Below are 12,607 nucleotides of genomic sequence, written 5' to 3'. Positions count from 1 at the left end.
TGTCTCCACATGATTTTGGGTATTCAGTGTTGCATCATTGCCCAGCTTGTTTAAGCACCTTGAAACCTGATCTCTTGAACCCCCAAAAAGATTTCTCACTTTTAAAGATTTAATATAATAATCTTGCTAATGTGCACATTGTGCTTTAATCAGATTCTTAAGTTACACTGGGCCTATTAAAATTGACCACTGCAAAAGGCAGTGGTCAAAACACATTGAGAACAACTCTATAAATCCAAAATTTTATACAATGACAGAGCTCTCACTTTGGGGGAAAATATTGGACACTAGGTATCTTCAGAAAATGTTTGAGTGCATCCCCAGCCCACTCCATGGCATAGTCTCCTGACCAAAGATCTGCTTTTCCATGATAGTTCATCCCTTTGAGCCGCACAGAAAACTATGTTTCAGGAAAAGACAAAATTAGTAGGCAAAGAGCAGAGAGATGATTAGGCCAAATTCTTCCATCAGATCTCATATGAGCAGCTTAACTGAAGTATTTTGGGCAAAATCATATAAATGAGCAACTCTGGGATTTTCTCACATCCCAAGTAGTATCTTTAACTCTCTCGCTGTTTACATCATCCACACTGGGACCAATACTAAAAGGAGATGAGGGTTGGCTCGAATAAGTGATTTTCATTTCAATGAAGTAGGGTCAGAAAGGTAGAAGGAAAGACATTCCAGGTTGTAACTATCTTTATGTAACATAACTTTATTTTTCTTCAGTATTTCTTGTTTATCTTCCAAACCCATTTCTTTCTCCAATGAACTACTAGCTCTATTTTTAGATTTCTAAAGTGCTGTTTCCATCCAAAATAACCTCTTTAAATACTGGAAAAAAATGAGAGAGACACTGTTGTATTCCTTACCTAGAGGAACCTCAATGTCACCTGTTCGTGGCATCTGCCAGTTTCTGTTGTCCTTGTGAGCGAATAACCTCGTCTTACTTGTGGCTCATGTGAAGCCTGTAAGTGATAAAGTATCTGTAGTCAAAGTTCAGTTGTTTTATTTGATAAAAGTTGGGATGTTCATGAGAGAGAAAAACAAAGAACCTTAAATAGTAGGCTGAATCGTGTTTTAAAAGAAAATAAATATATAGCTTTAAATCTGAGTAACATGAGGATATTTCTTCTGAAAATCTAACAAATTGATTTGAATGTTTCAAATCTGTATCACATTTTATAACTTGAAATTGAAACGTGAAAATAGGTTTCCATGGCTGCTAAAAGTGTGTGATGCTCTTGTCACTGGTCATTCTGTAAATGCTGAAAATTTCAAGTGTGTTTCTATGTATTTAATTGGTATTTTTTAACCTTCTTCTTTAGGCTGTTTTTCTCTGCTCCTTCCCAGCTGTGTACTCTGAGCTGCTGAAGCTCTTTGATGTGCGAGAGGTGGCAAACTTGGTGCATGATACTCTGGGCAGCTTGCCAACTATCATGCATGTGGATGAATCCCTTCAAGCTGTTAAACTGCAGTGCATTGGTAAAACAGTGGAAAGTCAACTATACACTCATCCAGGTAAGGTGATAACATCCTAAGCTGCCTGCCGTCAGAAAAACCTTAATGACGTCTCACATGCACAGGTCAATAGAGGCAGGGGTAAAAAACAGGTTTCATAGTCCTGTTTCTTGAAAGTTACAGTTCCCAAAGCATTGTTTTGCAAAGACAGTTACAATAAAAAAGTCGTCTATTTTACACAGTATGGTTAGTAAGATTCCAGTTGTAAAACATGAGACTAGTAATGGCCAAAGCTGTGGTTTTGTTTGAACCATGAGCTAGTGCTGGATAGGTGTAGGCATGTGGAGTTTTTGTTACATTTTTAGCTCCGCTAATGTGTCTTTTTGTGAAAGTTATAAGCTTTTTTTATCTTAATGGGAAGTCTTGGAGTCTAATTCTTACACACCCATAAAAGAATTTTGTCTCTGTAAGTATTGCAGGTTCAGGATCTATGATCCTCTATTGCCCTAAACCAGTTTTATGCTGTTGAGTCTCCACTGAGATCAATGGAGTCACGACAGCATAAAACTGTAGTAACTACCTATATGTGTGGTGCCAGAGTAGCTAAGTAATAGAAAAATCAAAGACGTTTGTAGAAAGAGCACACTTACCACTGGAAGCAGTAGTTTATGAGAATGGAACACAACCGCTTCCCCATTCATACTGCAATTTCTTCTTGTACATTGTGAAAGTGGCCAACTCCCAGAGTCTGATCCTCCAGCAGCCCCATAGCTCCTTGTCTGCTTTGTACCACTTCAGTAATGCAAACCAGATAGAAATCTAGCAGATCCAGCTGCTTGGGGACCCTCTTAGTGTAAGAAGTCTGTCACAAGTAGGGCCAGAATATTGCTGAGCTCTGTGTATCCCTGGACACCATAACTGGACGGCTCTAAGTTACACTCGTGGACGAATCATCTCCAGTGTCCCTGAGTGCAGAGGGGCTTAAAAACACCTTTGTCAGGGTATACTCTACCCCCTTCTCCCTTTGGCTGTTCCGAGCAGAGCTCTGCTGCAGTGAGAATTTGGCCTATTATTTTATGTACATGGGAAGGACTGAATATGTGTATTTTTGGCTGCATCCTAGCCAGAGTGACCTTAATCTCTCTCTGTTTGTTAGTACGAAGTTGAGATGACAATGATACTTACTTTTAACACAGCAAACTTTGGAAAGGCAAAACAAATGGAAGAAGTGGTAACTGGAATTTTCAAAAGCACCTCAGTGACTTAGGAGCACAAGCCCCGTGAAAGATGAGTAGGTGTTTTTGAAAATCCCACACTTATAGTAATTTCATGATAAAAGAAAATTGGAACACAAACAAAAGTGGCGGAATATTTCAGAATGATCTGGGTAGAGTAGGAACATTAGCAGTTAGGGCCATGCCATTCAAAGTAGAGACATTAGAGTAATGAAGCCAGAACAAAAAACACAAAACACCAGAACATAATATATATTTTCAATGCTTTTGAGCTGCAAAACATAGGAGAAGCTTTTAGGACATTATTTTTTAATAACCTTAACACTTTCAGCACCATGCTTAAAAACGCTTAGGAAAACAAACAAATGTCTGAGAAACATAATTAGAGATACTGGAACAGGTCCTACCCTGCATGCCTGCTGCTTTGCTTTGCTCAGGGGGTACAAAGCAGCCAGAAAACCAGCCAATTTGACCCCCCACCCAATGGATTCTCCCAGTTTGCCATAGTGGTTTCTAGGTCACCCCCATACGTGCTCTTGGTGGAAGGGGAGAGACCAATAGCTAATGGGTGTGGCTGGGCTATCCCTGTAGCTGCCAGAACAGACTTTGAGCAGCCTTTATAGCAATCTTGACATACCTTTGTAGCAATCTTAAGGCTGCTCTAACATACGCCTTCCATTTTCCAGTCAGCTTAGAACATAAGAACAGCCATACTGCATCAGACCAATGGTCCGCCTAGCCCAGTATCCTGTTTTCTGACAGTGGAAAATGCCAGATGCTTCAGAGAGAATGAACAGAACAGGCAATCATCAAACAATCCATCCCCTGTCATCCACACCCAGCTTCTGGCAGTCAGAGGCTAGGGGCACACAGAGCATGGGGTTGCATCCCTGCACATTTTGGCTAATAGCCATTGATGGACCTATCTTCCAGGAACTTATTTAATTCTTTTTTGAACCCTGTTATACTTTTGGCCTTCACAATATCCCCTGGCAACGAGTTCCACAGGTTGACTGTGTGTTGTGTGAAGAAGTACTTCTTTATTTTTGTTTTAAACCTGCTCCCTATTCATTTCATTGGGTGATCCCTGGTTCTTGTGTTTTGTGAAGGATTAGTTAACACTTAGAATCATAGAATATCAGGGTTGGAAGGGACCTCAGGAGGTCATCGAGTCCAACCCCCTGCTCAAAGCAGGACCAATCCCCAACTAAAGCATCCCAGCCAGGGCTTTGTCAAGCCTGATCTTAAAAACCTCAAAGGAAGGAGATTCCACCACCTCCCTAGGTAACGCATTCCAGTGCTTCACCACCCTCCTAGTGAAAAAGTTTTTTCCGAATATCCAACCTCCCCCACTGCAACTTGAGACCATTACTCCTCGTTCTGTCATCTGCTACCACTGAGAACAGTCTAGATCCATCCTCTTTGGAACCCCCTTTCAGGTAGTTGAAAGCAGCTATCAAATCCCCTCTCATTCTTCTCTTCTGCAGACTAAACAATCCCAGTTCCCTCAGCCTCTCCTCATAAGTCATGTGTTCCAGTCCCCTAATCATTTTTGTTGCCCTCCGCTGGACTCTTTCCAATTTTTCCACATCCTTCTTGTAGTGTGGGGCCCAAAACTGGACACAGTACTCCAGATGAGGCCTCACCAATGTCGAGTAGAGGAGAACGATCCCGTCCCCCGATCTGCTCACAATGCCCCTACTTATACATCCCAAAATACCATTGGCCTTCTTGGCAACAAGGGCACACTGTTGACTCATATCCAGCTTCTTGTCCACTGTAACCCCTATGTCCTTTTCTGCAGAACTGCTGCCAAGCCATTCGGTCCCTAGTCTGTAGCGGTGCATGGGATTCTTCCGTCCTAAGTGCAGGACTCTGCACTTGTCCTCTTTGAACCTCATCAGATGTCTTTTGGCCCAATCCTCTAATTTGTCTAGGTCCCTCTGTATCCTATCCTACCCTCCAGCATATCTACCTCTCCTCCCAGTTTAGTGTCATCTGCAAACTTGCTGAGGGTGGAATCCACACCATCCTCCAGATCATTTATGAAGATATTGAACAAAACCGGCCCAAGGACCGACCCTTGGGGCACTCCGCTTGATACTGCCTGCCAACTAGACATGGAGCCATTGATCACTACCTGCTGAGCCCGATGATCTCGCCAGCTTTCTATCCACCTTATAGTCCATTCATCCAGCCCATACTACTTTAACTTGCTGGCAAGAATACTGTGGGAGACCATGTCAAAAGCTTTGCTAAACTCAAGGAACAACACGTCCACTGCTTTCCCCTCATCCACAGAGCCAGTTATCTCGTCATAGAAGGCAATTAGATCAGTCAGGCATGACTTGCCCTTGGTGAATCCATGCTGACTGTTCCTGATCACTTTCCTCTCCTCTAAGTGCTTCAGAATTGATTCCTTGAGGACCTGCTCCATGATTTTTCCAGGGACTGAGGTGAGGCTGACTGGCCTGTAGTTCCCAGGATCCTCCTCCTTCCCTTTTTTAAAGATGGGCACTACATTAGCCTTTTTCCAGTCATCCGGGACCTCCCCTGATCACCATGAGTTTTCAAAGATAATGGCCAAGGCTCTGCAATCACATCCGCCAACTCCTTTAGCACTCTAGGATGCAGCGCGTCCAGCCCCATGGATTTGTGCTCATCCAGCTTTTCTAAATAGTCCCAAACCACTTCTTTCGTCACAGAGGGCTGGTCACCACCTCCTCCCCATGCTGTGCTGCCCAGTGCAGCAGTCTGGGAGCTGACCTTGTTGGTGAAGACAGAGGCAAAAAAAGCATTGAGTACATTAGCTTTTTCCACATCCTCTGTCACTAGGTTGCCTCCCTCATTCAGTAAGGGGCCCACACTTTCCTTGACTTTCTTCTTGTTGCTAACATACCTGAAGAAACCCTTCTTGTTACTCTTAACGTCTCTTGCTAGCTGCAACTCCAGGTGTGATTTGGCCTTCCTGATTTCACTCCTGCATGCCCGAGCAATATTTTTATACTCTTCTCTGGTCATTTGTCCAATTTTCCACTTCTTGTAAGATTCTTTTTTGTGTTTTAAGATCAGCAAGGATTTCACTGTTAAGCCAAGCTGGTCGCCTGCCATCTTTACTATTCTTTTTACACATCGGGATGGTTTGTCCCTGTAACCTCAATAAGGATTCTTTAAAATACAGCCATCTCTCCTGGACTCCTTTCCCCCTCATGTTGTTCTCCCAGGGGATCCTGCCCATCAGTTCCCTGAGGGAGTCCAAGTCTGCTTTTCTGAAGTCCAGGGTCCGTATTCTGCTGCTCTCCTTTCTTCCTTGTGTCAGGATCCTGAACTCGACCATCTCATGGTCACTGCCTCCCAGGTTCCCATCCACTTTTGCTTCCCCTACTAATTCTTCCCGGTTTGTGAGCAGCAGGCCAAGAAGAGCTCTGCCCCTAGTTGGTTCCTAGTTGCACCAGGAAATTGTCCCCTACGCTTTCCAAAAACTTCCTGGATTGTCTGTGCATCGCTGTATTGCTCTCCCAGCAGGTATCAGGGTGATTGAAGTCTCCCATGAGAACCAGGGCCTGCGATCTAGTAACTTCCGTTAGTTGCTGGAAGAAAGCCTCGTCCACCTCATCCCCCTGGTCCGGTGATCTATAGCAGACTCCCACCACGACAGCACCCTTGTTGCTCACACTTCTAAACTTAATCCAGAGACTCTCAGGTTTTCTGCAGTTTCATACCGGACCTCTGAGCAGTCATACTGCTCTCTTACATACAATGCAACTCCCCCACCTTTTCTTCCCTGCCTGTCCTCCCTGAACAGTTTATATCCATACAAGACAGTACTCCAGTCATGTGAGTTATCCCACCAAGTCTCTGTTATTCCAGTCACATCATAATTCCTTGACTGTGCCAGGACTTCCAGTTCTCCCTGCTTGTTTCCCAGGCTTCTTGCATTTGTGTATAGGCACGTGAGATAACTTGCTGATCGTCCCTCTTTCTCAGTATGAGGCAGAAGCCCTCCCCTCTTGCGCTCTCCTGCTCGTGCTTCCTCCCGGTATCCCACGTCCCCATTTACCTCAGGGCTTTGGTCTCCTTCTCCCAGTGAACCTAGTTTAAAGCCCTCCTCACTAGGTTAGCCGGCCTGCTTGCGAAGATGCTCTTCCCTCTCTTAGTTAGGTGCTCTTCCCTCTCTTAGTTAGGTGGAGCCCGTCTCTGCCTAGCAATCCTTCTTCTTGGAACAACATCCCATGGTCAAAGAATCCAAAGCCTTCTGTCTGACGCCACCTGCATAGCCATTCATTGACTTCCACGATTCGACGGTCTCTACCCAGACCTTTTCCTTCCACAGGGAGGATGGACGAGAACACCACTTGCGCCTCAAACTCCTTTATCCTTCTTCCCTATTCGCTGGTTCTCTGACCTGGAGCCAGAGGTGCACTGAGGTCTGGCCAAGGGGCAAAAAGGAGCAGGGGAGTGGGGGCAGAGGGCGGAGAGGAGCCCTTGGTCGGCTGGTGGGCAGGTCAAGAGGAGCAAGTGGGGAGGGGAGCCAGCGGGGTGTCAGGGTGTAGTGCAAACAGAGCAGGACGGGGCCCCTTCTGAGCATGGGGCCGGTTCCCTGGAGCCAGTGGCGCCACTGTAAACCCAGTACTGCATGCCATTCATGATTTTATGGACCTCTGTCATATCCCCCCTTAGTCATCTCTTTTTCAAGCTGAAAAGTCCCAGTCCTTTTAGTCTTTCCTCATATGGAAGCTGTTCCATACCCTTAATTATTTTTGGTGTCCTTCTCTATCTTTTCCAGTTCTAATATTTCTTTTTTAAGATGGGGTGACCAGACCCCAGTATTCAAGCTGTGCGCATACCATGGATTTATATAGGAGCATTATGATATTTGTCTTATTCTCTATATCTTTCTCAATGGTTCCTAACATTCTCTTCGCTTTTTTGACTGCTGCTGCACATTGAGCGGATGTTTTCAGAGAATTATCCACAATAACTCCAAGATCTTTTTCTTAAGTGGTAACAGCTAATTTAGATCCCATCAGTTTGTATGTATAGTTGGGATTATGTTTTACAATATGCATTACTTTGCATTTATCAACACTGAATTTCAACTGCCCTTTTGTGCCGAGTCACCCAGTTTTGAGAGATCTCTTTGTAACTCTTTGCAGTCTGCTTTGGACTTTACTACCTTGAATAATTTTTTTATCGTCTGCAAATTTTGCCACCTCACTGTTTACACATTTTTTTACAGATCATTTATGAATATGTTGAACAGCACTGGTCCCAGTACAGATCCATGGGGGACATCACTGTTTACCTCTCTCCATTCTGAAAACTGACCATTTATTTCTACCCTTTGTTTTCTATCTTTTGTCCAGTTACTGATCCACGAGAGGATCTTCCCTCTTACCCCATGACAGCTTACTCTGCTTAAGAGCCTTTGGTGAGGGACCTTGTCAAAGGCTTTCTGAAAGTCCAAATCCACTGTATCCACTAAATCACTCTGAAAGCTTCACAATCAAGGCAGCGTAAAGGTGACTTAAAGCCACCTTTCCTCTTCCCTCTCTATCCTGTACTGAGTGCAGCTCAACCAGAGCAGAGAATCTAGCCTACGGAATGAAATTCAGAGAAAATGGATTTAATTCCCTATCAGGCATTATTGAGGATGCTCTTGCAATTTTATATCCCACTCTGGTCTGGAAATGGTACAATGAGGGCAATGCTCATGATACAATGTTCTTAGTTAAAAGTGTCAGTGAAACTAGATTTGGGAAAATGAATACTCCTTTAAGAGTACAAGCCCCAACAATGACAATCTGGTATTAATGTGAAGAAAGGGTACAAAAGGAATTTAGAGAGAATTTCTGTATCCTAAGATTCATGGATATGAAAGAAATTATTACCAAAATCAGTAATATGAACAGCTAGTATAAATGATAAGGGAACAGAGACAGATCTTGAAAATATATTGTACAGTGTAATTTCTGTCACCAGTTAGGGGAAGGATTTCCTGGAGCTCGTCGTCTTCACCTCTTTCAGTCCTATAATGTTCCATTCCTAAACATAAATGCAAGTAGACCCTCCATCAGCCCAGGCATAGAGGGGAGCCCTCTCTAAGTCTCCATAGGGGAAAATAAAAATTATGATGAATTATTTAAGATATGTTGGTCTGGCAAATAGTAAACCATTTACATCCTGGGGCAAAACTGAGACTCTCTGTGATCTTAAGTATAATTAAACTCTGTGTCTCAGAGGTAGAGGATGAACACATTAAACTGCTTATACCACTTAATGCCATTAAAAGTGGATATAACATGATACTTTTGTTAAACAGCTGCAAAAACAGTGTTATGCAGGCTTCTGTAACAAAGGATACTTCATATGAGGATATCCTGTCTCTCTCTCTCTCTCCCCTCCTCCTCCCCCCCTTTCCCCCCAACATTTTATTAGCGACTAACCAGATTTGTGTAGCACTGAAGTTTGACATTTTTTGCTGCAAGGGCATAGACAACTAGCAGCATTGTTTCAGTAGTTGATTGTTTGTGTGACCATAATAGAGTTCTACTACTGCAAAGATGACACCAGACTTGTGATTTTGTTGAAATCAGCATAAGTAGTTAATATGCTACAGCATACAGAAAAATCAGACACTTAGAATTGATTTTGGGATATTTGGGCACTTTCAGTCTAAATCCCATGTTATAGCTAACAGATTAGGGAACTACTGCAGAGGTTTCCAAAGGCACAAGTAGCAGTTAGGCTTCAAATTCCCATGGAAAGTGAATGGGACTTTGATGCCTAACTGCTTTGGGATTTTGCAAATCTTCCCCTGAATCACTGTGATGTGCTATGCTGGGGGACTGAAGTGGAGCTCACCATGGTGTTCTCTTGCTATTAGAGCCTGGGAGTTTTTTGATTTCTGGCTCCTGTCCTCTCCCCAAGTCTGTTACTGTTTGGTGCTACCATCTCTTCCTGTACTTATGAAGCTAATAGATTCATGACACAGACGCTAGGGCTTAGCTGTGCCATGCCATCGTTCATGAGATCTTCCACTTTTGCAGGGCAGCTGCTGTAGTGGTCTAGCACTTCTGTTTTTTCCTTTTACACACACAGCTTTTACAGCTCACTTTGGGAAAGAAATGAGCACCCTTGCTCCAGCTGAAGGTATGTGGTTAGTGAGTATCACTCATGGAGACGCACATATTGGATCTTCGCCATCTCAGCATGGTGGAGTAGGTGAAGAAGGTAAAGCCCAAGGCCATCAGCAAGAAGAACTTATCAGGGTCCTCTGAAGCTGCTTCAAGTTCAGGCCTCCACGTAGCCATAAGAAGGGGCAAAGAGTATAGCTGGTACAGAGTGGACTGAGACACATTTGGAAATAGTATGGACCAGCAGTTCTCAACCCACAGCCCAATTAGCACACAGCTGTGGCCAGGCTCAGCTGTGTGCTAAAGTCTGTGGGTGTGCCTGGGATCCCAGGTTCCCAGCTGCCCTGGGGGCGGGGTCCCCTAGGGCAGGGCCCCCCCTGCTGCCTCGTGTGGGGGTTGGACTCCCAGCCGGCCCTATGGGGTTGGGGGTCCAGGACTCCCTGCCAGCCCTGGGGTGTTGTGAGCTCCGGGGTCTGGGGCAGCCGCCTGGACTGCACTGCCCTGCCACCCGGCCCCTGTGGCCCAGGATAATGTGTAATATGGACCAAACAGGTCAGTTGTCAGCAGAAATCAGTCTAAGTTAGCAGGAACAGCCCCCTTGGGGAGAGACCCAGCAGGAGTATGTCAAAGAACTCTTTCAAAAGTAAAGCTACCATCTTACTCAAGGAGAGTGTATCTAATGTGCCACCCCACCTTCTCATGTAGGTGATTTACTCACAAGACAAAGGGTCTGGCATCCTCCTCCAAAAAGAAGGAATTGGGCCCTTGCTCTGACCTTCCCCTTTGTTTTCTCCCCAGCTGTGCCTGAGAGTAGGAAAGCCCTTCCAGTCCTAGGGAAACAAGCGTTTCAAACAAAGTATTCATGTCTCCTACTTCACAGTTTATTGTTGGACAACTCTTTGGGAGAAACTGCAGCAAGCGGTTTGCTTTAAAAAGAAGAGAAATCTAAGCATTCTCCATGCACTCCAGATTAAACCTCGTTGTGCTACAAGTCCTCACACAGAACCAAGCATCCTGTCATCCCTCTCAGCAAAGGTACGAGAGAAGAGACTCCACCATTCCGGAGGCAAATCATGGAATTGCAAGCCCAGAGGGAAACTTCGTAGAGGCAGTAACTTCTCCTCTTCCCGACTGAAGCTTTCAGCGTGACTGCAGTGGGTACTGCATTCAACCAGATATCCTCTTGGGAGGAGGAATCTCATACTTTGTAGACACTTGGCTCCACTATACATCAAACAGATGGGTCCTGGAGATCCTGAAGTTGGAGTACACCCTGGAGTTAGGCTCCTTGCCTCACATCTTCCTCATCACATGAGCAGTATCGAGAGACGCAAGGATCTCCACAGGGTGGTGCCTAAATAGATTCCTTTTCTTGCTTCCCTACATTCTATTTCTCTTTGGTGCTCATTGTATCATTACAGTGAGAAATTAGAGGATGACAAGGTACAGATGGAAAACGTATTACCCAACTGTTTCCTTTTTGGGACTGATCTTTTCCCTCAATCCATCCCACTGTGGATAGGTTTATCTGAGATTACACTGCCCATCAAAAGAGCATTAATTGTGTACATCATTCTATTTGGCTGAAAATCTATATAAATTTAGAGGTAAATCTTTCAGTTATGAAGTTTGTGATGAAATTTGAATATATCTATATCTTTGTAAGTACCTGAAAAAGAGCTCTCTGTAAGCTCAAACGTTAACCTTTTTCGTCAGCAGAAGTTGGTCCAATAAAAGATATTGCCTCACCCATCTTATCTCTCTAAGTACTTACCTGGCAGACAATCAAACATACTTTTGCAACCATCTGACTAATGCCCCTTCAATTAAAAAAAATCACTTTTCCCCCCAACAGTGTTTCTTGTTCTTCACCCTATCTAGTACAACTTTTAAAATGAAAATAATGTTTTATGAAAATTGTCAAATTAGAAATTGAAATGCCCTGTTTAGACAGACCAGAAATGTATGCTTGTTTTTTCAGAATTCCAGTGGGAATTTTTTTTCTTTTTGTGCAACTAAAGATTCCCACACAGTGCTTCCAATCTAATAAGTGCAAAATTGAGTGTGTGCAAATGAAACTGCTTTAAAAAAAGTGAATGGCTGCCTTGATTTTCATGCTCAAGCAGAAGGAAAAATAAAATACAAACAATACATACTGAAAAGTTAATTGAATTTTTAAAATTCGTCCAGTCTACAAGGTCTAGGTTGTAATTAGTAATGTAGCAATGAACTAAAAATTCTGTGCACAATATTTTAAAATTCTGCATATTTTATTTGTCAAAATAACACAATATAATCATGCCAGTTTCAGTTATTTGGGTAATTTATTTCAAAATACCTGTCAGCAAGTATGTCTATAAGAATACAGACAACAAAAAAGATTCAGGAAATGTTTTTTGTTAAGTAGATTCCTTCCTAGGCATATTAATACAGAACTTTGAGTAATAATTCATTCAAACTACAATACAGAAATGTATTTCCTGCACATCTCAGAAGCAGTGCAAAGGCTTGGGGGAGTCAGGGACAATGGAGAAGCAGAGAGAGAGGAAAGTAACCACTGGAAAGGATCCTGGGAGTGAACCTGGAGGGTTGCTATGTGTGGATGGGAGAAGTATGGAACAGGTTTTGTTTGGGAGGAGGAATTGTTAGGGAGTTGGGGAGCCTCCCCTATGCAAACCCTGGCTCTAGCCTCTCCCATTCAGTCTGGCACATCTGCCTCATCCCTGTGTGTGTCCCTGCACCCCCCTTCGCCCTTTCTCCATGTGTCCCTGCACC

General features: G+C 43.7%; 1 protein-coding gene across 4 annotated transcripts in view; it reads left to right on the top strand.

Moving 5' to 3' along the window:
* The window catches only part of DOCK4 (dedicator of cytokinesis 4), a 410,395-nt gene that overhangs the window by 276,011 nt on the left and 121,777 nt on the right, over positions 1-12,607 (top strand). For all 4 annotated transcript variants that reach the window (XM_037888663.2, XM_037888655.2, XM_043549556.1 and 1 more), the window contains exon 23: positions 1,329-1,521. In XM_037888663.2, the coding sequence (XP_037744591.1) occupies positions 1,329-1,521 (193 nt within the window). The remainder of the gene's footprint in view (positions 1-1,328; positions 1,522-12,607) is intronic.

Source organism: Chelonia mydas, chromosome 1 (assembly GCF_015237465.2).
Source record: "Chelonia mydas isolate rCheMyd1 chromosome 1, rCheMyd1.pri.v2, whole genome shotgun sequence".
NCBI classification, from domain to species: Eukaryota; Metazoa; Chordata; order Testudines; family Cheloniidae; genus Chelonia; species Chelonia mydas.
This window is presented reverse-complemented; position numbering and strand designations above follow the sequence as displayed.